We start from the raw sequence: 22,819 nt of genomic DNA, 5'->3' as shown, positions 1-22,819 counted from the left end.
TGATAATTTTTTTTGTAAAATAGTGAGCAAAATCTTTTCACCTATATATTCCGATTGGAGTTGCTCACTTAAATATTTCACACAATAAGCATTTGTAAACATAATTATTTAATATGTAATATTGTATTTTATCATTCCAGTATAGTTTTGATTCTTTCTTGGCCTTAATTAATGCACATTAAACTCTTATTAATGATTTCTAAAGTGCTTACAGATTAATCAATGGCATATGTGCATATTGTTTATAAGCGACTTATAAGTGGAGCTTTACTGTAAAATGGTACCAAAAAAATAAAACCAAGTATACATTAAGTCCTCAAAATTATCCTCTGCAAAACCAGAAACACAGTAAACTTTCTGGTTTCACCCCAATAAGAAATGGATTCGGTAGGACTGCTTTTGTAAGGCACTATCAACACAGTTATGTTTGTAATTTAAAATTTGTCATCGTGCTGCATTTGATAGTTCTCTCCATATGAAACCTGTGAAAAATTTAAAGCGAAATATGTGTGGTTTTAAAAAAAATGTTGTTGAAAGAAGACTTGACAGCTATCACTCCTTGACGGTTGGGTGTTGTTACGTTTGTTTTTTGTTTAGCCGTCCCCACAGTCCACAGAGGAAACCCACCCCCCTGTAAGTAAAGTGAAAAGGGTGTAGGGAAGTGTGTGTGTGGGGGGTGTTCACTGTGGAGACTTCAGTCTGCTGCCCTGTCATTGGTCACAAAAAAACCCTGGACCAGTTTAAAAGCAAGCGTCACTTTCTTGCCCCCTTTTTAGACGGCTCAACACCAGAACAGATAGAGAGGGACTGACACTCAAAGCTGCTGAAAGATAACAAGAGTTGGCTTCAGGATGCCTGCATACTCCACCAACATGAGGCTGAAGTTCCCCATCCTGGCCTTGATTTTGGAGATTATAACCATCATCCTGTTTGCTGTGTTTGTGGTCTATGATGATGGGAAGGGTCATCATGATGGTCACCATGATGCAAATACCACTGAAGAAGAATCACCTGTGCAGCTGTACCCTAGTAAGTGATGCAGAGAGATGACTTTAGCTCTAACTGAAGCTTAGGCTGCATGTGATGCAGATTTTTAATTAGCTAACGAAGCAGAGAAAATATCCCAACACCTATGCTGTTTTTCTGACATGAGGTGAAATGTGGGAGGTAGTTGATATTTAAGAAAAACTCTTTTTAAAAAAAAAAAAAAAAAAAAACATAGGAGCTGTGCGAGCCTAAAAACAGGAGGCTGCTTCTTTTCACAGTAGCATCTTTCCTGAAATGCTTTAACCTTGACTCCTGGCAAACAGACATAGAAGTGTTTCAAAGTTGTTTCTGGAGCAGGTTGTTGAAATGAGATAAAAACGGTGCACGAGGTCGCTTTCCTCTCCAGCAGTCAGACAGATGCAGCCGAGAAGCGGAGCGGATCCTGCAGGAGAAAGTGTGATCTGTAGCAGAGAGGAGGCTACATGTGATTTGCATTACTGTGTCAAACAGGTAATTACAGGCAGTCATAAGGTGGTCGGAGCAACAAATCAGCTTCTGGTGCTCGTAAAGAACTTCCAAACCAATTTGGGTTTTCAGTGCTTTTTAAGAAGCTCCAAGTTCCTCTTCGCGTTTGAACTACTTATCTGCATGAACATACACATAACTTACAGCTACAAACTACTGTTCAGTCTGTTGACGACTGGGTGGGGCAGGTGTGCGTCTCAGAGATTAGCTCAGTCTACAGTATGTAGAAATCTTTCGCGGTTTAGCTTCATCATGAAAAACTATGCATTATTTCTTTGCCTCTCTAACTTCATAGGCAAACTTTGTGTAAATATCATGTTTCAAGGCTGACTTTGCTCTTTGTTTTTCCTTCTTCTGGATTAAATCTATGAACTTGCAAATCTAATGTAATATGGAAATGCATTTTAATGCTTTGGGATTTTCTCCAAGCATGGCTCAGAAAAACGCTGAGGAATCAGTAATTCTCCCTGAGAAGGTGAAGCAAAAATCATTTCTGCTGTGAGACTTGAAAGAATCAAGACTTGTGGTTATATGCAAAGACCCCCTTTTTATATGCAATAGTTGGTTTAGCTGCAAAATATGCAACACTTTGTAACAAATGACTGAAACCAATACCACTTTCCTGAAATTATGCAGCTTGCCAAATTTAAATGAGAAATTAAAATGAAAAAACAATCAATTTTGAGTGGTGTGCATCCCTCTCCCTCTCTCAGCTCTGTGATGTTCCTCAGGGGGATTCTCTCCTGTCTTGGCTCGCCCACTCAGCGTTACCTAACTTCTTGGCGCGTTGCCACTCACAGTGGTTGCTCGCCATCTTTATTTCACAGGCATCCTCAAAGTACTGTTCACTGCACTGTAATACCGCTCTTTGGTGCACATTAAAATCTGGATTAAGACATTTACACTCAATAATTCCATCAAAACACAAGTGAGGGGCCATGTTGCTATTTTTGTGCCATTTAAAAGCAAGTTTAAACATTTCAGAAAATCTCTTTTTTAATCCCTGGACACTTCAGCTTGGACAAAAGAGAAAAAACTAGATGAGAAATGTCTTAAAAGATAATCCACACACACACAGCCAAATATAACAAGAAGCACTGTAAATGTTGGTCAAATCCAAACAGTTGATATGAGTCCAGTTGCAGTTAGTATGGATTATTTCAAGTTTAAGTTTCATAGTTAAGATTAAAAGTCTTTGAAAGGAAAATGTATGTCCACATAATATCTATTTTTGTTTAGATGTGATTAAAAACTCATTGGAACTGCTCAAATTAACAAAATTAAACCTAAATTATAACATTTTTAGAATCAGAAGTGAGGAATGTGGGTCTTCATGGATATTACAGAACACAAACAACACAGTGCAAAGATAACGATACAGCGTCTGATTTTTACATATTCAGTAAGTTTGCTCATTAATTGATGCATTACTGCATCAATTCTTGAATCCTGAATAAGTCAAGGAATGCTGAAGAACCAAGCAGGTTATTTTACATTTGAGTACTGTATTGATTTATATCTTTGCACAGTATTGAATATAAAAGATAAAAATAACTTAAATCTACAAACTGGTTCCCAACTAATAACTTGTTATTCTATTTTTTTATTCAGTATATGCAATAGTTTTGGACATTATCAATGAAATATTATGCAATCATGGTAAACAACCATAACAATAATAATAATTAAAAAAACATTCCTAAACATTTAAAGGAATTTAACTGGCTTTAAACAGAAAATGTATTCATTCTGGATCATATGTTGGGTTTGGAAAGCATCTCAAAAAATTTAGATTTATTTGAAATTAGAAGTTTTTTTTCCCAGCTTCAGAATCCAACATGGCTGCCTCACATAAACAGTGCTAATTACCTTCATAACGAGACACATTGCACAGCTCACTGAATCAGTTGCAGGCCCACTACTGTACAACATTTAGTTCAGCTTTAGAACTAAATTGAAAATTTAGGAAGTATCCAAGTATATTCTTGTCATCTTACAATGCTAACATTAGCTACACGGCCCCCTATGCACAACAATATAGATAGATAGCTAGCTATCTAGTTAGCGGTTTTCCAGCTTGCAATAGAAATACATGTTTACTAGATGCAATGGTATTTCCACAATATTTTTAAAGCAGTCCTCAAAACATTATGTGTGAAATTATTGCTGATGGTCTCCTGTGTTCCAGTTTTGATACCAGCATTGGTATTTTGTGGTATTTACTTATATTTATATGTATATTGTGGTTATTGCTATTTTTTTCTCTTTTGATCAGGGTGATTTTGGTTGTTGCTGTTTTCTTTGTCAACACATTATAGCACATTATGTCAGATCAGCTCTTGCAACTTAACAATATGATCCAAAGCATATTAAATGAATTATTGTGGACTACATTTTTGACTCTTGTTTTAATTATTAATAACAATCTAAGCAGCAGTGGCATTTCCATATTCCTATCCAAACAGTCTTGCAGCTTTAATATTTTGTGAATTAAATTTTAAGATAGTTATAAAGTTTGATAAATTATAGTTTGATAAATTATTAGTGGGGTTTTTTTTTCCACCCAAACAATCCTTTTAAATAATGAAAACATAGCAAAACCAGCCTAGGGATTTGGTGTGCCAAACCGAGATTAATAGTTGCTCCTTTAAGTCTTTGCCTAAGAAAACCTTCTGGAGGTCTCCTGGTTAAATAGAGTCCACAAAAGTGTGGAATTTTCTTTTCATCTTTATTGCATGTCAGAAAATCTACCAACATGTTTCTCAAGTCACTAAAGAGCTCCTTTAATGCTGCATAAAGCATTTCTCTCTAGACTATATCAAACTTAGTTTACAGAAGCTATTTGTCTACATTAGAGCAAAGGAAATGAAGCCTATTGTCTCCCAGCCCACATATCTCCTCCTTGATGTGTTTCCCACATGTCAAGTTTAAAGGCTGTATGGAAACAGGAGACTGATTTCCTGCCTGATGATGATGAGGATGATAAGTTTTAAAGGACGCACCCAGTTTTATGTAAATCCTCCCTGAAAATACCAGAAGTTGCCTCTTCTTCTCTCCTGCAGAGAGTGCCACACAACAAAAACGCTGCTGTTTTTGTAATTTAAAGCATCTATTCATGCTTTAGGAGTATATTAGGATCATATGCACTTCATCAGAGGTACCACAGACTAAGAGACCAAGCGGGAACAGGATGGGCTTTTCCCAGAACACTATTCATGGTGGGATTAATTTAGTTTCAGAGCAAACAGGTCACAACAATGTTACCTCTGTTGAGAAACATGACTCCTGTTAAGTTCATTCCAATAAGTCATTCAAGCCAAAAAGCACGACGAACCATGACAACATGATTAAAACTGAGAGCAGCATTTTTAACTTTGAAGTTCTTCATTTGATCTGATCGTGTCCTCGTTTAGCGACAGAACAAGTGACCACTGCTTTTTATATCGCAATGCAGTGTTTCAGGATGTCCACGTCATGATCTTCATCGGCTTCGGGTTCCTGATGACGTTCCTCAAGAAATACGGGTTCAGCAGCGTGGGCATCAACCTGCTGCTGGCCGCCTTCGGTCTCCAGTGGGGGCTCCTCATGCAGGGATTGTGGCACCTGGAAAACGGCAAGATTAAAATGAACATCTTCAAGTACGTCTCTGAAATGGCTGAACCCATGCTGCTGAAATCACAAAAAATCGAATAGTTTAAAATGAAAGTTAGGCTTGCATCAGCACTCACAACCCTTGATTTTTCTTGTATTTTTTTTGTCATCTTACAATTCTTTTGATTGCGATTTTAAATGAAGAACCAATGAGAAGGTGGAAATAAAATGACACATTGTTTTCAGTAAAAAATCTAAAGTCCTTTACTTTGGTACCCATAAACAAAATCAAGTGCAATCGTCTAGTTTCAGAAGGTAGCTAATCATTAAAAGATAACCTTAACATAAATGTAGCTGTGCTTTGGTAGTAAACAAAAAGTATTCCAATAATCAGGCTACACAGCCAACAGGTACAAACTCACCAAATGTTAACGTGACAAAATGTGTAAAATAAAAAAAAAAGAATCAAAGGGTAAATAATTTTAGTTGTAATCACTGGGTTATTTTTTCATTTTGCTGCAGAATGATAAATGCAGACTTCAGCACAGCTACGGTCCTGATCTCCTTCGGTGCTGTTCTGGGTAAAACCAGCCCAGTGCAGCTCCTCATCATGACCATCCTGGAGATCACCATTTTCTCCATCAACGAGCATGTGGTGGCTGAATTTCTTCACGTGAGTTTATAACAGTTTATGCTGGGGATTATAACCCTAATTCTGACATTTTCACCTGAAAATACTGTGAAACTTCTCATTTTGCAGGCTAACGATGTTGGAGCGTCAATGATCATACACGCTTTTGGTGCTTACTTTGGTTTGGCAGTGGCTCGGGTTCTTTACCGACCCGGTTTGAGGAACGGACATGAAAATGATGGATCTGTTTATCATTCTGACCTGTTTGCAATGATCGGTAAGTGAGAATGACTCTGTCAATGATGTTTTTTTTATTGCAAGGGAGCATACTCTCAGATATTGAACCTCAAACTGAACATTCAGTGAAATAAACATAATGGTATATTTATTTCAGGAGTTAAGCAATTGTCTGGGCAGCTTTTCACACTCTTTACCTTTTTTTTCAAAATCAATCTCTGTTTTTTTGTTGATTTCAACAATACATGCAAATACATAAATCTGGAATCCTCACATTTGAACACATTCTGCCTAAATATCTAAGCACAACACTTGTATATAATAAAAATAAGAAACTAAAATGTTGTGATTTGTATTAGAACATGTGCAGTCCTGCTCCACATGCGCTACTACTGCCACCAAGTGGACACAAATAGCAGTGCAGCTTATAAATTTGGGTTTGCTGTAACTGTCTCACCAGCTTAAATGAACAAACTTGTTCTGCAGGAACCGTGTTCCTGTGGATGTTCTGGCCCAGCTTCAACTCAGCCATCGCTGACCCAGGTGTCACTCAGCTCACTGCAGTGATCAACACCTATGTCTCCCTGGCCGCCTGTGTGCTCTCTGCTTACGCCATCTCCAGCCTGGTTGAGCACAAAGGGAAACTGGACATGGTCAGGCACCTTACGTTCATCTAAAATAGATAACTGAAGGATATTTTAGACTTGTACTCATTTATATGCCTTTATAATAACACAGGTCCACATACAGAATGCCACTCTGGCCGGTGGTGTTGCGGTGGGAACTTGTGCCGACATGAATATCCAGCCATTTGGAGCGATGCTGATTGGATTAGTGGCTGGCATCATTTCCACCCTGGGCTTCAAAGTCCTCTCTGTGAGTTGAGCATTCGTAAAGTAAATATAGCCATAGTAAGGAGTGCTTCAAGTCCTAAATGTGTCACAAAAGTAAATGTGTCACTGTCACATAAGACTAGAACAGCATCCTCATTGTTGCAGAAGAGGGCCCAGGCTATCTGCCCACTTCTCACATCATTCACCTGTTTTTTGTGAAGCAGAACCTTTTTCCATCTGAGTCTCAGACCCACTATGAACAACTCAGCTGTTCTAAATGATGTGGCATTGAGATACCAACAGAACCAAATCAGCTTTAAAAATTAGAACTAGACGTTTCCAAACTAGAAACACTCTTATCCATAACTACACTTTAGAGCCTGACAAACCAACATGATCAGTAACATGGGACAGTCTTGGTTAACTTGTTTGCTCGAAAGTAGTTTTTCCTGTAGTTTTGTCTTCAAAATGCTTTAGGGAGCACAGCTGCAATAATTCCCCAATTGTTTGAATTCAAGACTGTCGACTCTATTAGTTGCCTTGGATTCTTATTCAGTCCAAAAGTTCAGTAATCGGTTAGATTTATTTTATCAAGACTAATTCTGAGGAACCAGAAATGTTCACACAAGCATAAAACCAAAGAATGGATAGAGCTTTTTTTTTGGATGCTGAGGTTTCTTTTATAATATGTCTATGTTTGGGGTTTGCTTTTGTATACCTGAAAAGATGGAAATTCAAAAAAATTAATTGACAAAAAAAAGACAACTGACTTAACAGAATTTAATCACAATACATTATTCCTCCATGTCAAAATCCAAGTGTATAAGTAGTATAAGGTCTCATGAGATTTCATTCAAAGTCGGAAAAAATAAATTTCATGAATATTATAGTTTTACATTTTGCATCATACAACTTTCTGTCCAGTAGTAAATATTTGTGGCAAGCACATTTCAAAGAGAATTTCATCATCAAAATATTTTAAAACAGAGACTATTTTGTCTTTTTCCTGACTTTGCAGCCGATCCTGGCATCCAACCTGGGCATCCAAGACACGTGTGGAGTCCACAATCTGCACGGCATGCCTGGCATCCTGGGAGGACTGGCTGGCATTGTTGCTGTGGCTTTGGGAAAGGCAAATAAAGGGTAAATATTCCACACACAGTAATTAAAATTGTGCACTTACAACAAATGTGTTGCTTTGAAATAATGTTACTCTCACTTTAAATGTCAGCTCTGCAGACATGCAAGCTGCCGCCCTGGCTTCGTCTCTCGGGTTCGCTCTGATTGGAGGTGCTATTACTGGTGAGTGGGGATAAAACTGAAGCAATGATTGGTTTACGATTGTGTACTAGCACCAATAACGTTTAACCAAACATTTAATTTTCTTCTTCTAGGGTTGGTAATGAAGCTACCATTCTGGGGACAGCCTCCGGATCAGAACTGCTTTGATGACTCTCTTTACTGGGAGGTTAGGATCCCCGTGCCGCTGTATTTTAACCATGTCTCTTTCACTTATTATTCTGCAGTGTTTTGTGATGCTACGTTGTGTTTCTGACAGGTTCCCATTGAGGAGGAGGAGAACGAAGGAAGTATGGCTGCTGGAGAAAACTCAAAGAACAAAACAGAAGCCTGAATAGAATCATTTCATCCCTTCTTCATATAGAAAAGCAGACACAGAGGATTTGTTTTTTTCCAAGCTCTGGTTGTCAAACATATTACTATGATCTGAAAAACACAATTTATCAGCACATTACTATTCTTTTTACATGTTTTGTGCACACAGACATCTGTACAAAGGCAATAACTTTTGAAACTAAAACATGACACATAGCAGATTCAAAAATAGGAATGAGTTTTGTTTTTTGTTGGGGTTTTTCAAGCAAGAAGAAATATGTGTTCTTCCAAATTATGGGAAGCAAGAAATGTAATTTTTCACTGAAGAGTTTCAAAAAATGTTACAGCAGTCAAAGCAGGCGACTTCTTTCCTTCACTGCTGTAATGTCTGATAAGCTTTTGATAATGTTATTTTTGTATTTTATGAATGCCTCGTGTATTTTTCTTGGTATATCTGCTGAAACTTCAAATGAAAATAGGAGTTGCTTCACGTTACTTCACTGGAGCCCGGTCCTTGAGCGAGGAGTCAGAGTCCGACAGCTCAGCTCTGACGCGGGCTGGGATGGTCGCTTCATCTTCTGATAACTAGTGAACCTTTTTTACATCTTATATTCGATCAATTTCCATGCATTTCCAAATACTCTTGCACCAATAAGCACACATGCATGTTAGAAACTAAACTGCTTTTTTCTGTTCAGAGTAGAAGTATTTTTAAATGTACATACTATGAAACGACATGGTCAGTTTTATCAAAGCTAACAATGGCAACTGGTACTGAGATTTTCTATTCATCTTTTCGAGGTTATTAATCATGTTTAAGGTTTTCTTTTCAGCTTTTCTTACTCATCTCTGTGTCTGTTTCTCTCTTTCTGGTTACTGAGTCTTAAAAAACTACAACTGCAACACACCTCATGTTTTATTCACAGTATAAAAGTTTCTCCTTATATTTGAAGACCCATGGCTCCAAAGTGATTTTTTTTTCTTTGTACTTCAAAACGCTACTCTGATGGCTTGATGAAACTGACTACGAATAGGATTTATCTGACAATTGCAGCTTTTTTAATGATCTCTTGTGCCTCAAACCACTGATACTTCAAGATGTTTTGCTTTCTTATTTTTATACTTTGGGCATTTGCTTCTACTTGTACAATATATTAATACAATATTAAAAATGTTTTGTACAATACTGCTGTTGATGGGCTGGGTTCTTTTATACATCTCTAAGATTGGAATAAAAATGTCAAAATTTCTCATTTTCTTCATTTACCAAAGCTGGAACTCTAGCATAGTATGTGGCAAAAAAAAAAAAAAAAAAAAGTTCCTTAGAAAAACAAGAAGTACGGACAATATAATTTTAAAAAAGCTATGATTAGTACAGGAATAACTTATTTGCTGAAGCTATTGGTTTAACTTTCTATAATCTACAAGTTTACTTTGTTTTATGTCGGTTTACGAATAAATTATTACCTAAGAAAAGTAATTAAATTAAAAAAAAACAGAAAACATCAAGCTGCCAAAATCTTACATTTAAAGAGTAAGGCAGTGGTGTCATTTATTCACCACTAGGGGCGCTATGGCAATTTCCTCTGGCGCCTGTTGTTTTGAATGTAGCCACCAGCGGTGCATCATGGGATACAAAATGTGTAAAAAGATGGCTAGCTGCTGCTAATCCGCCGGTGATAACTGCAAATAAATACCAATTAGACATTTTTTCCACAGTAGTGTTTGTGTTAATAATTATATGACGTCCTAACTGTAGTAACTTGTCGTTATGGTGAGTATGGGAACTATTGTTTAACCCGCACAGCTTTAGCTTTAGCCTATCGTAGCTCTTGTACTGTAGCACCAACTGAAAATACAATTAACGAATTAAAGTCTCTTATCTGCGTTACTTGTGCAGTTTTTTAGACCACTAACTTAAACTTCACTGTGTAATTTTATGTTACTTGAAGAATATGTTCAGTTTTAATACAAATTTGTTTCCTGATTTGTCTAATGTGCAGCCATAAACAAATTATAAAGATTTTGTTTGTGTTTCTAGTCAACCAGAACGGAACACAGGGTGTCCAGTTCCTCTTCCAGAACAGATGAAAGGACGAGGTCAAGCAGCAGAGGCAGGTTACCTTCTCTTGTCATTTCATTACCACCCTGTGGATAAATATGGAGATACAAGCCAACTTAATACATTTTCTTACTTCTGTTTTCATTATGAGATGCGTTTTGAAGATTTTTTGGTTTGATTCTTTTATTCTTCATTTAGCAATTTGTATTACAAACTGTAGAGAGGCTAAAGAAGGAGAGAAGTTGAAGGTGCATAGTATTTTTTTTGTATTTATTTATTTCAACAGTTTGTGTCTCCTCCTGTTCATTGATCTGTTTGTTAATCTGTCCATTAATGCATGTTTGTCATCTACAAGTTTATTCATTCGATCATCTATTTATTTTTGTCACTCATTCACCAGTTTGTCCGTCTCTTTCCAGGTTCCATATGTATAATCTTGACATCTGTAGAAATTGCTGCAATAAATTAATTGTGAACTTTTGTATTTAATTTTAAATATATATATATATGTATTTAAAGAAAACTTAGGACATTTGAGTTTTGAAAAGTATGGAACTCTGAAAAATGCTTGGGAACTCTGAATAGCTGCAAAAATGAAATGAAATGTGGTTTAGAGGCAGTGTAAAAAAGAAACAGGAGGCAGAGCAGAAGATTTTGATATTTAACATTAAAAAGGAATGTTAAAAAATTCAGGCTTAGCTGATGGAAGGCAACGTTAAAGAGGCTTAGGAGGGACTGTTGACGTATTGGATAAAAAATGTTGGAGAAGAAAAATATTAAAATCACAGTGAAGGTTAATAGATTATTTGAAGGAGGATGTGACAGAGGAGATTCTTAGGGATGGATGAATTATGTTTTGATTTCCCTCTCTTTCTGTTTTGTTTTGTTTGTTTTTTTAGGAAGAGAAAAAAGGAAGCGGAAACGGAGCCGCAGCAGATCATCTTCATCTTCTAGCTCGTCATCTTCGCCCTCTTCTTCCTCCTCCGCTTCTTCCAGCTCCTCAGATCCATCACATTCATCAAGCAGCAGCAGAAGTAGCTCTAGCAGCAGTGGTAAGTGTGACTAAAAATGTCCAAGATTTAATTGATATTCTTTTTTAACTTTATGATAGATTTCATATTAAGTAATTTTGAAATAAATTCAGAAAAGAGAAAAATGTGTTTTGCACATAACAGAGGATGTGATATACCCTCAGAAATGGGGATGGTTTATCAGCTTTGCTGAACATTTTTATCTGATTAATAACTTATTACTGTGTTGTTATCAATGCAATTAACACAAATCAGGTTCTAAGTGACAGACCAAAGTTTGATGGAGACATAAATATAATTTTATCAATTGGAAAAAAATTAGGAATGGAAAAAAAAATGTGTTTGTGTCTGAAACTCAGACTCTTCGTACCAGACAATATGTTTGTCTTAGTGTATTGTTTTCTTATTGTTTTCAGACTCTCGCAGTAAATCCAGAAAGCAGTCCAAAAGAGGAAAAAAGGAGAAGCACAAAAAAGTAACAAAAACATGTTTTTTTTTCTGAATTAATTCTTTATATTTAAAGGAAAAATATATTTTTCTTTTAAATGCATAACTTAGTTCTCTTGTGTTTTGCAACAGAAAGGGAAGAAAGAGAAGAAGCAAAAGCGCAAAAAAGACAAGAAGGCAAAAGGAGGGGATGACAAATCAGGACCAGTTCAGATCTCTAAGGTGGCAAAGATTTTGTTGTACTTAAACGTAGGCCTGTCACAATAACAAATTTTGCTGAGCGATTAATTGTCTAAAAAATTATTGCGATAAACGATAATATTGTTTCAATACCGTTTGACACTGATTTAAAGGAAATGACGTAATAATACATGCAATTTCCTGCCATAGATAGATACACTTTATTTTCAAAAGAACACATAACACTGGAACTGATAAACTAAATAAACAAAACAACCAAAAACAAAAATAAAATGGATTCTCAGTCTCCATTAACAAAAAACGTACTTTAATAAAAACTAAACAACATAAATCCAAAGTGGAAATAAATGCTGCATTCAACCAAAAGAGTGCAGATTATGAAGTCTGTATACTATATTGCCCTTCAGTAATCACTAGATTTAAATAGAGAAGATGGGCACAACCGACCACCTAATGCAATAGTTCACACTACACAATATTTTGCCCCTATCTTCCCCTTACGACAATCTTAGATCGTTGGCCGATCTAAGATTGTCGCTTGTGGTTTCGTAACTGATCATCCTGCAGTATGTGGTGGGTTACGGTAGATCGTCGAGGCCGCTCCGATCTAAATCAGGGGTTTTCCCCGACTGGGAGTTGTCACGCTGAATGTGACAGGTAACCAATCAGAAAGCACGGATTCTCCTCCGCGCTTTCTGAGGGGAAATTAAGAATATAGAAGTGACAAGGGGAGGAGTTGGAGCCAAATTACTACCATAGTTGATAAACCCGGTAAGTTTTCACCTGCTCTTTGTCAACGTGACATAAATAGGTTATAATGATTTTCATTCAGTCAGGACTTTACGCTGACTCTAGCCACATGCGTCACAGGTAGATTCTAGTAAAGCATTGATTAATGCCTGATTTTAAAATTAATTAAATGGACTTGTAGCCATTATTTTGGGCTAAAGTCCAAAATAATGGCTGTGGCTGGACACCACACAGCACGATCGAACCGTTATCAAATTATTACAGTTTCAGAACCATTGAAATTCAGTATATAGTTGATATTAATTGAATAGTTGATCAATTCAAACCTTTTAATTGATCACTTTTAGGTCTCTGAAACTATATTTCCTTTTAATATGACTTTTAGTTTGTAGTGTTTCATTTTAGCAATTTTCTTCTTTCAGTATTTAAAGGACAGAGAAAAAGGGAAGTACAGCATGATTTCAGGGAAGAAGATAAAGATGAAAGTAAAAAAGTCGAAAAAAGACAAACAGGTAATAATTTTTTTCCTAATTAAAATAATTTTTTTTAAAAAAGACACTTTTTGAGTTTTTTATTTGATGTCTTTTGTTGTTTTGCTGTGAAATTTGTGCATAACAGCGGGATAAAAATCGAGCAGAGCTGCTGGAGTTCTTGAACTCTACCCTGTGAAGCCACGACGGACACCCCTCTTGTTGGTCATAGACGTCAGCGTCCACAGAACTCAGGAAATGGCTGCTCCTGCTGCCCTGGAGCAGACAAACGGAAGAGTTTTCTGAAGGAGAGGCGATAAACTGAAGTGACTTTTTTCCACCACACGGGGGCAGCAGCGAGCTGGATTCAGTGCATTGGTTCACTACCTATATTTTCTTCACCTTGTTGCTGTGCAGGTGGCCACCTTGAGTCCAGTGTAAGAACTGTTCTGTGGAAAGTTTGGTTTGTGATCAGATGGTATTTGTTGACTATGCTTTAGGTTGAAACTCCATTTAAATGTGAAATCTACCAGTTCAGTCTGTACAGTCGAAATGTCAAGTCAAACCCAAACCTGTCTGTGTCATTTAAATGTCTGCATCGTGTGCAAATATCCTTTCAGGGCTTGACATCTTTTTCTGTTCATAATTAAAAAAGAAATATAAGGTTTTAGCTATAAATATATATATATATTTTATTTTATTATTTTTTTTAAATGACCAACTCTAAGGAAACGGATCATTAAGTTTTTGACGTAAATTCTGGCTTTAGGAGCCAAAGTGTTTTCAGTTTATTCTAAAACAATAATTTTTTTATTTTTTTATTTTATTCTGAGGATGGAACAGTGCATAGGATTCAAATAGGTGTGACCTATTAATGCTGATTATTTCCCGTATGTGTCTGCTTTAAAAATGGTGGTAAAAAAAAAAATGCTTTTCTTTATATGAAACCAGTTTGAGTCCATGTTTGTATGACAGTGCGTACAGATCCATTTATACACTGTGGGACAGAAGGACAGCAAATGCTGGAGAGATTTCACTCAAAAAATAATTTTATTGAACATTTCTGGGGGATTTTTTCCTTCCTTTTAAACCCTCTTGAAAATAAAAGCGCAGGAGGAAAAGCTCTCCGTTGTCCAACCTTGGATAATGCATTTTAATGTTCAGTCCTGCTGTTTTGACACATGGAGGATGACTCACTGTTTGAATCATATGGAAGCGAACGGCGTCCCTCCTACAGATACATTTTGCACTTTAAAGCCGTTTCATGCATTCCCACATTTCGTTTCTCCGCCTTGACCAAGCAAGCAGCATCTTTTGCGTCAAAAAAGAAACAAAACTTTTAATTAGACAATTCATAAATAATACTATTAGGCTGCAGTATAAATAGCCCTCAATGCTTTGATGCCAAATTTCTACAAAATAAGAGACATCACTGCAGAAGATAATCTCAGGCAACTTATTAACTGCTTCAAGTACTGAAAACATGGTTGAGAGAAGAGAGAAAATCTTGCCTTGGCCTTGAACATGTTAGACATAAAGCCTCATCAGTCCACATTTCCTTCACACGCCCACCATCAGACCACTCTGCTGCTGCTGGTTCCTTTATATCTGAAGTCGGGCATGCTCCACACTCTCTGCGACCTGTCCCCCGTCTCCATCCCCTTCTCCACGTCCTCAGAGACGGTTTTGAGGTCGCTCAACCCCGTCCCGTTGCCCACCGGTGCGGTGAGGCCCGTCGTGCTTCCAAACGGGTTGATCTTGATCTTCGACCTGAAGTTCATGCTCATGGCTCGCTTGTTGTTCCACTGGCGAGCCAGCCGCTGCGCCTCCTGCTCCTCCTTCAGCTGATCCAGAACCTCCAGCAGGACGGCCCGGAAGTGGCCCGACACCTCGTGTGGCTCGGGCTCGTTGGCCTGCATAGCATCCCTGAACCTGCGAGGAGAAACGAAGAAACCAGGAGCTGATCAGAAAACAAAAGGAGAAAAATCTGGTGGCTAGATGCTCATTCTGGTTACTTGATGTGTTGATTTGTTTAATATTCTGTCTTAAAGAAGCAGTTGGTGCTTATAAAGTATTGTCATGTCGCAGCTTCAAGTCTTAATGTATTTAAAGTACATTCTAAGTTGTACATTAGCTTTACCATTTTTCTTTTATGGGACAAAATGTGCAATAAAAATCCTTCCTCAGGCAACAAAGCTGAAAAATCTCATTAATATTCAGCTGCCAAAATGAACTTTTTTTTTCAGAATAGGAAATGACAAATACATTTAATTTCAAACAACAAATGTAAATGTAAAAACTTTCATATTTCTTAAAAATTAGAATTTTAGTGTATAGATCTTTATTTACAAGCAATGTTTTCTGATGCATACAGACTTGGAAGTTATACGCTGGGCTAAATACATATATATATATATATATGTATATATATATATATATATATATGTATATATATATATATATATATATATATATATATATATATATATATATATATATATATATATATGTATATATATATATATACACACACACACACACACACACGTTGGTATTTGAATAAACACCAGTCCTGGATAAATTCTGACTGGATGTTTGACTCCTGGCGGTTTAAATCAGAACTAGTAGGTCATTAAAATGATGTGGTTGAATGGACCAAGCTTTTAAAAAGTTCATTAATTTTCAGCTGGGTGCAGATTAGAGCCAAACCAAAAGTTTCCGACTGGATAATGAAGCCGAAAGATTCATTAAAACTGAGTTAAAATCTTGAAAACCTAGAGTTTACGTACTGTCAGATAAACACAGCAATCAGCAGTAATCCATAATCTGAACCACAAACAGGCACAGGATGAGTCACAGCTGCCAAGTGGGTTTTAAACAAAACGGAAAATTAAACCCACTCACACGGTCCTATTAAGTGAAATTCTCAGCCAGGTTTGAACAGTAACATTAAAGTGATGAGGAACAAGGAGCACAACGTCTCAGGATAATAGTTATCCTCCCACCTACCTGTGTGAACGCTTACACTCCTGCCAAGCTCCCAATTACCCCTCCGCCTCCCCACAGGAGATGGCTTTGCCTTAACAAGCCTTTAAGCACATGTTGCTTCTTCTGTTAAGTGATATTTCTTCTTAACTCGCCCGACTTGCAGCAGTTCCAAGAACGGAGTGTTTCTTAAAGTTTTCCGAACCCTTTGACCCTTGTTTTTGGTTAGTTTGCGGTATTTATGATTCACCAGTTACATCAGAAATCACTTTCATTTTAAGGCAGAAAACATTATTCTATTCTCATATTGGTAACAAATAGGTTAAAAGTTCATGAAAAGCAAACAATTTATGACAGATTTGAATAGTTAATGTAACAATAACTGGTAAACGGTGAATAAATGAGCAAAAAGCAACATGGTGCAGGTGTTGTTTGCTCTAACAACGGCAGCAGATTTCCAAGAACAGGTGGCGAGGTGAACTCAGAACATTTCTACTGCAGATTAACGCCTGGTAGACGACAGAGAAGAGAGCCACAATGATCAGTTAGAGTTACTTAAAATGTTTCTGTTTATACAGAAAATACACCACTGGAATTTCTTTTTTTTTTTTTTGTAGCTCATCAGTTGATTTTCAGTGGTTGGGAACAGCTCTGGTTTGTCATTTTTGGCACAAATACAACACGGGAGTATTAAGTACTCAAAAAAAAAACTAAAATAAAAGCATTGATAAAACATCAAACTCTATTTTAAAGAAGACTCCAGATGCTTTAAATCATACAAACATGGTGGTGGTTGTGTGTTTTCTGTTGTTTTTTTCTATAATAATAAAAATTGAACCTCTCTCTGTTTTTTTGTTTGTTGTCATTAATGAGAGGACAGAATTAGATTTTCTCTTCATTGAACGTGCTCCTGGTCCGGTGCTTTTTCTGTCTTTTTCTTTGAAGGGTTATTGATAAAACTATTGATAGATTTCCTCAGCTTGTTGTTCTTCACTCAGAGCGTGTCAGACTCAAGGCTAGCGGGCCAAATCCGGCCCACCAGAAGTTTTTATCTGGCCCTCCATTCTCTATTTTTATCTCTATATTATCTCTATATTTTTTATTAAAAATCTGCAGACCTAACGCAGTCATATGACTAAATAATTGTTGAAATGGTAAAAGAATTGTACTTACAGTGCTTTGCAAAAGTATTCATGTCACCTGAACTTTGCATTTTGTCATATTACAACATCAAACCTTAACATATTTCAGTTCATATGTGTAGTGAAAAGAAATGTGAAGGTTTTTACAAATTAAAACCGGTAAAATGTTGTGAACACATACGTTCAATCCCATTTGTTACTCCAAAATAAAATCCCATGCAGCTAATCCAATGCAATTTTGAGATTAATCTCAGACATTTTCTAGAAAAAACATGAAAATTTAAATTTTTAAAAATTCAAACAAAATTGATTTTAGACGGTTTTTTTCTAGAAAATTTCTGAGATTAATCTCAAAATTTCTCATGTTTTTGTCAATAATTTTCTCTTCCTTTATTTTTCTATCCACAATGGCCTCATACTGTCGTCATAATAGAGAAATACCCCAAAATACTTGCAGCTGTTGCACCAAAAAGTCTTTCTAAAAAGCTCAGACTCCTGAGAGTGAGTACAAACTTGTGTACCTTTACCGTTTTTTTGTTTTCTTTGTAAATGCTGTAAACACCCAGTCGAGTTTCAGACAGTCACCCAACCTTATTGCTAATATATTTTTCATCAGATCTCAGATTGTTTATTTATTTTGCAGTTTAAAAAGAAACAAAAAAAACAAAGCCGTTGTAAAATTTTGTGGCATTTTTTTTTTTTTTTGTCTCCCTTACTTGAGGATGACCAGGCCGCAGCAGGAGGGCGGCACCTTGGAGCAGAGGTCCTCCAGGGCCAGCCTCTCCCCGGTGCTGATGCTGAAGGAGGAGCGAGGCGTGCTGGCCAGCCAGCTGTAATCCACCCCGGTCTTCAAGCGCCGGTACTCGTTCTCCCTCTCCCTCTGCAGCCGCTCCGCTTCCTTCAGCTGCCAGCTGAACTCCAGCATCAGGGTGTCGGAGACGACGTCGGCCGGGTCCCTGCGGGGGCTCCGCTGGTACGGCTCATTCCAGTTGAACCAGGAGGCCATGGCCCTCTGCCCTCCGTCACCGTCTCCTGCAGGATAAAAATGATGGAAAGTTACCACCTACATGGTTTATTCTCTTATTGGCAACAAATAAATGCTTTTTCTTTTTTTTTTTTTTAACTCTTGGAAAATCTGTAGCATAAAAGTTACAGTTCTGATTTGCTTTTCACTAATCTCAACTAATTATTTTGAAGGAGTCGAGATCCAAAAAAAACACCCTAAAGTTAAGTTTTAGGGCGTTCTTATTGGTGAACAATTTTCATGGAAACCTTATATAAACCTTATAAAAGTTAAAGTAACCAAAACCATTGTTGTTTTTAAAAAAAACTAAAGTAATTACTGAACAACAAGGCTTTGCATATTCTGTATAACAAACTGATTATTCCATACTGTGTGGAAGTAGTACCTGTAAAACATACATAGATTACATTTTTCTTTTAGATTAACAATGTGTGAAAGTAGCAAAAAGCGCTTTGTGGTCCTATGGATATGATAAAGAACTATGCAAGTACAAAAATATTACCATTTCTGAGTTAAATAGCAAATTTTCTTTTGATATGAATAGGGATCATAGATGTTATAAACTTATTCTTCTTTCTGCTCCTTTTCATTCAGGATTTCATTTAGTTGTTCCATAAAGTATTCATAATTATTGTTGAGTGAATGAAATAAAAAATTTTATGAAAATGTTTTTAGGAGTTTACTATAGTCAGGTTTACAACTGTTGTTTTTACAACTATTGGCTATAAAAAAAAATAAATAAATAAATAAATAAATAAATAAATAAATAACCCAGAATACTTGTGACTCTTACATAAAAGCTTTTGTAGCTCTGTTCTGTTAAAGTGATGGTTGCTCTCATACATTAAAGCCGTATTTACTGCTGTAAAATGATGTCAAACGCTGCTGCCGGTATTTTGCCGCAAATCATACAATTTGTTTTTGTAACACTGCAGAGAAACGCGTTCTCCAACCCAGAATGATATAATTTTATTCATACAAAACACTTTTTTTTTTTTTTAGCTCTTGCAGCTTTTTATTCAGCACATTTTCCTGGTAGAATCTTTTTCTTGCACGGCATTAAGTGATGAACACCATACAGAGCAGTACAGGCTTTTACTCCTGAGCCACTTCCCATGAAGACGTTAGTGAATTAGAAAACTGTTATCTCAGATCTAATACTCCTCATATAAGGCAGTTTTGATGCTAATTGAGGATTCCTGCAAGATCTGTTAAGACAAAATGACATTAATCACCAAGAAAATTGCATCTCTATTATAAAAATCTGCCTCCTGCTTTTATAAGAAGAGTGATTTCAACTCACAGCTTCACCTCTGCTTATGATACAACTGAAAGGAAGTTAGATGTTTTAATGCCTAGACACTTTTTTAAAAAATATGCTAATGAGGAGCATAAATTGGCTTATAAAATAAAATAAAAAAAGGCCTGTGACTGGAAAATAGTTTTGGCACAAATCATTTAAACCTATAAGCAATTTTGTTGGTGTATTTCCTTTATTATTATCATCGCTCTAATTAACAGAATTCCCTTTATATGAATTTTAATCATCTGACCAAAGTTCAATATCCTCCTTTTTATCCTCCAGCCTCTTCTTCTTCAACAGGTGTCGTATCTGCTTACAGCCATAATCAATCCTTTCAAACGTGACTCCTTTGTTAGCGCAGGAAATAAATAAATAAAAACTGGAGTGCAGGCAGCTGATTGATGTGTAATGACTGAGATGAAAGATTTAATCAGGTGCTACAATCACGGTGAGCTCGATGTTGAGGGCTACAGCCTCTGATTATTCTCTGTGATGGTAAAGGGGGGAAAAAAGCAGTAGAGGTTTGAGTAATCTGTCCTGTTTTTAGCCATGAATGAGTCCCAACACTTAGAATATTAAGTTTCTCTTTTGTTTTCATGAATTCTTAATGTAATCCAAAGACATGAGCAAAACTCCTGGGTGTGTTCCCCTAAAGCCTGTCCTCCTCTCTGTCCTCCTGTCATGCTCATGCTGTCGTCTAAACCACAGCTGCTCTTCACGCTTCACTCTGCCGCATTTTTTTTTTTTAGGCCAGATTATCCTCAACATGCTCAGCTAGAAGGCTTCCAAACAGACGAGGTGAGATTAGGTTTAGCAGAGAGGTGACTGACCTGTAAACATGGCGTCAGATCATCAGATGCCTCGTTGTCTTTTCGTTTCAATTCATTTGGAAAATCTGCACCAAACACTGACCAGCATCTCTACAGTGATTTATGTAAGTTTTTCGTCAAAAGTCTAAGAATCTGAAAGGATCTTTTTTTTTATTGTTCTGTGACTTACATCTAAAAGGATGGCAAGAAGATCACCAAACAGGCTTATTAAACATTATAAAAGATGTACAAAAAATATAATTTCATAGCAAAAAATATGCACTATTGAGGAAACGAAACTTTTTGTCTGCATTGTCAAGCTTTGCATTTTCTTGCAAATTAGAAAAATAGTGATTCTTTCTCTTAGATGTCGCCAAAATATTTGAGCAAACAATTAAATAAATAATTCAATTCAGTTCAATTTAGTCTACTACATAGTGCCATTTCAAAACAAGGAACTTAGCAAAAAAAATATTCCAATTCAATTATATCAGTTATCATACAGTACACCATTTTTCCCTTTTATTTTATTTTTTGCTTTATTTAAAATTGTCTTCTAGCAGTTTTTCTAGTTTTTATTCTGCCTGTTAATGTGCAAAAAGTAAAATTATTGGATAATGTTCAAAATATTATTAGAATTGCAAATTCTTTTTCAGCATCAAGCAAGTAAATATAAATAAGTGAATTTAATTTATCAGTTCATCCATCTCGAGCAATTACTGCAAAGATTTACTTTTTCAGATTTTTCTCTTTCTAGCTTTAAAAAAAATAAATAAAACTACAGCACCAAAGTGGAAATGGGGGAGTTTTCATAAAACTGTCCTGTTTTACTTTTCATTAAAAGAAATTTAAAAAAATATATCTTGTAAATCTTGAAATGGAAAATCAACTCTCTGCTTTTTTTCTTTTCTTTTCTTACCTTCGATTCTTGTTGTTCTCAGGTTTGCTGTCCGGCTCCAGTGGGAATAAAATCACAGAGGGAAAAAAGTGTGAAAGTCGTCGGACATCAGAGAGGCAGCTGGACAGTCTAAATGAAAACCAGAGACAGAAGAGAGATAGATGCTCTGTCTCTCTTCTCTCTCAGCGTTATCTCCCCCTCTCTGAGCCTTCCTCTTCCTCTTCCTCCTCCTCTTCCTCTTCCCAGGAGCCTCTCTGGCCTGCCTTTACTTGTTGCAGGAGGTTGAGGGCACCATCTCCAAGGGGAGGCATCGGATCACGGCCCCTGATGAAGTGCTTATGCAGCTTTTTACAATTCGCCGTTGCCATAGCAAAGCTCCTAAGCCTATTTGTCCGTGATAAGCTCCATCAGCTGCAAGGGAGCTGGAGAGCGATGAAGAGGCAGATAGCGAGAGAACAGAGTGGGCTGAGCGGTGAGATGGACAGAGAGACAGAAATCAAAGAAATGTTGCTCTGAGAATGGAGTGAATGAACTGATGGTGGTTCAGTTCGCTGGAAAGGTCACCACGCGTGAACCGACGAGCATCGGCGGTCCACGTGGTTTTACAGCAGGGTCAGAAATGTGTGAACCGCTTCAGGAAATGTGTGTGTGTGTGTGTGTGTGTGTGTGTGTGTGTTCATGTGTAACTATCCAACAGGGGACATGCGTGTCATTTTACACTGACCAACAGGGGACTCACCGTTGAAGAGGGGACATTTTGTAGGTCCCCTCTTGGAAATGACCCTGTTTTAGGGTCAGGGGTTGCAGTTAGGACTAAGGTGTGAATTGACTTTTGGTTAGGGTTAGGAAAAGGGTTAGGTATGTGATGGTTAGGGTTAGGAAAAGGGTTAGGGTTAGGCTGTAGAAATGAATGGAAGTCAATGGAATGTCCCCTGTTGGATAGTAGCGTACGACTGTGTGTGTGTGTGTGTGTGTGTGTGTGTGTGTGTGTGTGTGTGTGTGTGTGTGTGTGTGCGTGTGTGTGTGTGTGCGCGTGATGCAAATAATCGAATCCAATTCTGAATGTGCAGTTGATGTGTAGGTGGATTTCAAGGTTTTGTTGCTTTATTCTTGCGTGTAGGTGGGAGTAGCTAACCTCAGACGCTTTCTCTCTTTCTTTTTTACTTTCAGCACATTTTCACTGTAGCCTGAAAAATCCGAATCAAGACCTTTCCACAGCAAAACCTCCTCTTCTTCTTTCTCGCTGGGTGACCTCCGAATTCTGGGCAGCCATGAGAAA

General features: G+C 37.0%; 3 protein-coding genes across 4 annotated transcripts; 2 read left to right on the top strand and 1 right to left on the bottom strand.

Annotated features, from left to right (window-relative positions):
• The first annotated feature begins 757 nt into the window (after positions 1-757).
• On the top strand, positions 758-9,604 carry rhag (Rh associated glycoprotein). The gene is made up of 10 exons (XM_008397531.3): positions 758-1,029; positions 4,967-5,150; positions 5,626-5,776; positions 5,864-6,011; positions 6,458-6,624; positions 6,710-6,847; positions 7,823-7,947; positions 8,036-8,106; positions 8,199-8,272; positions 8,363-9,604. The coding sequence occupies exons 1-10, from the start codon at positions 852-854 to the stop codon at positions 8,435-8,437; spliced, it is 1,311 nt and encodes a 436-aa protein (XP_008395753.1). The 5' UTR covers positions 758-851; the 3' UTR covers positions 8,438-9,604.
• Positions 9,605-10,014: 410 nt separating this feature from the next.
• On the top strand, positions 10,015-14,516 carry LOC103457644 (uncharacterized). Of its 2 annotated transcripts, none has more exons than XM_081602310.1 (7): positions 10,015-10,192; positions 10,460-10,536; positions 11,384-11,532; positions 11,928-11,986; positions 12,070-12,180; positions 13,332-13,421; positions 13,528-14,516. In XM_081602310.1, the coding sequence occupies exons 1-7, from the start codon at positions 10,190-10,192 to the stop codon at positions 13,576-13,578; spliced, it is 540 nt and encodes a 179-aa protein (XP_081458436.1). In that variant the 5' UTR covers positions 10,015-10,189; the 3' UTR covers positions 13,579-14,516. The 2 variants fall into 2 exon arrangements, with proteins under 2 accessions (XP_081458436.1, XP_081458437.1); XM_081602311.1 differs by having other exon boundaries at positions 10,017-10,192; positions 12,091-12,180.
• Positions 14,517-14,953: 437 nt separating this feature from the next.
• On the bottom strand, positions 14,954-21,874 carry rd3 (retinal degeneration 3, GUCY2D regulator). Its single transcript, XM_008397530.3, has 3 exons — positions 21,562-21,874; positions 18,223-18,538; positions 14,954-15,311 (listed from the first exon to the last, which is right to left on the bottom strand). Exons 2-3 carry the CDS (start codon positions 18,510-18,512, stop codon positions 14,954-14,956), a joined length of 648 nt encoding a protein of 215 aa, XP_008395752.1. The 5' UTR covers positions 18,513-18,538; positions 21,562-21,874.
• Positions 21,875-22,819: the final 945 nt, after the last annotated feature.

Source organism: Poecilia reticulata, chromosome 21 (genome assembly GCF_904066995.2).
Source record: "Poecilia reticulata chromosome 21, P_reticulata-male-v2, whole genome shotgun sequence".
Classification (NCBI taxonomy): domain Eukaryota; kingdom Metazoa; phylum Chordata; class Actinopteri; order Cyprinodontiformes; family Poeciliidae; genus Poecilia; species Poecilia reticulata.
This window is presented reverse-complemented; position numbering and strand designations above follow the sequence as displayed.

What these genes read in the sequence shown, in the direction of transcription:
- rhag (XM_008397531.3), top strand. Translation starts at nt 852, where the DNA reads ATGCCTGCATACTCCACCAACATGAGGCTGAAGTTCCCCATCCTGGCC. An exon ending in TGGTGGCTGAATTTCTTCAC is followed by an intron (nt 5,777 to 5,863) that starts GTGAGTTTATAA and finishes CTCATTTTGCAG; the next exon opens with GCTAACGATGTTGGAGCGTC. An exon ending in GATTGGAGGTGCTATTACTG is followed by an intron (nt 8,107 to 8,198) that starts GTGAGTGGGGAT and finishes TTCTTCTTCTAG; the next exon opens with GGTTGGTAATGAAGCTACCA.
- LOC103457644 (XM_081602310.1), top strand. An exon ending in AGGTCAAGCAGCAGAGGCAG is followed by an intron (nt 10,537 to 11,383) that starts GTTACCTTCTCT and finishes TTTTTTAGGAAG; the next exon opens with AGAAAAAAGGAAGCGGAAAC. An exon ending in AGTCGAAAAAAGACAAACAG is followed by an intron (nt 13,422 to 13,527) that starts GTAATAATTTTT and finishes TGTGCATAACAG; the next exon opens with CGGGATAAAAATCGAGCAGA.
- rd3 (XM_008397530.3), bottom strand. Translation starts at nt 18,512, where the DNA reads ATGGCCTCCTGGTTCAACTGGAATGAGCCGTACCAGCGGAGCCCCCGC. An exon ending in TGCGGCCTGGTCATCCTCAA is followed by an intron (nt 15,312 to 18,222) that starts GTAAGGGAGACA and finishes TTCTCCTCGCAG; the next exon opens with GTTCAGGGATGCTATGCAGG.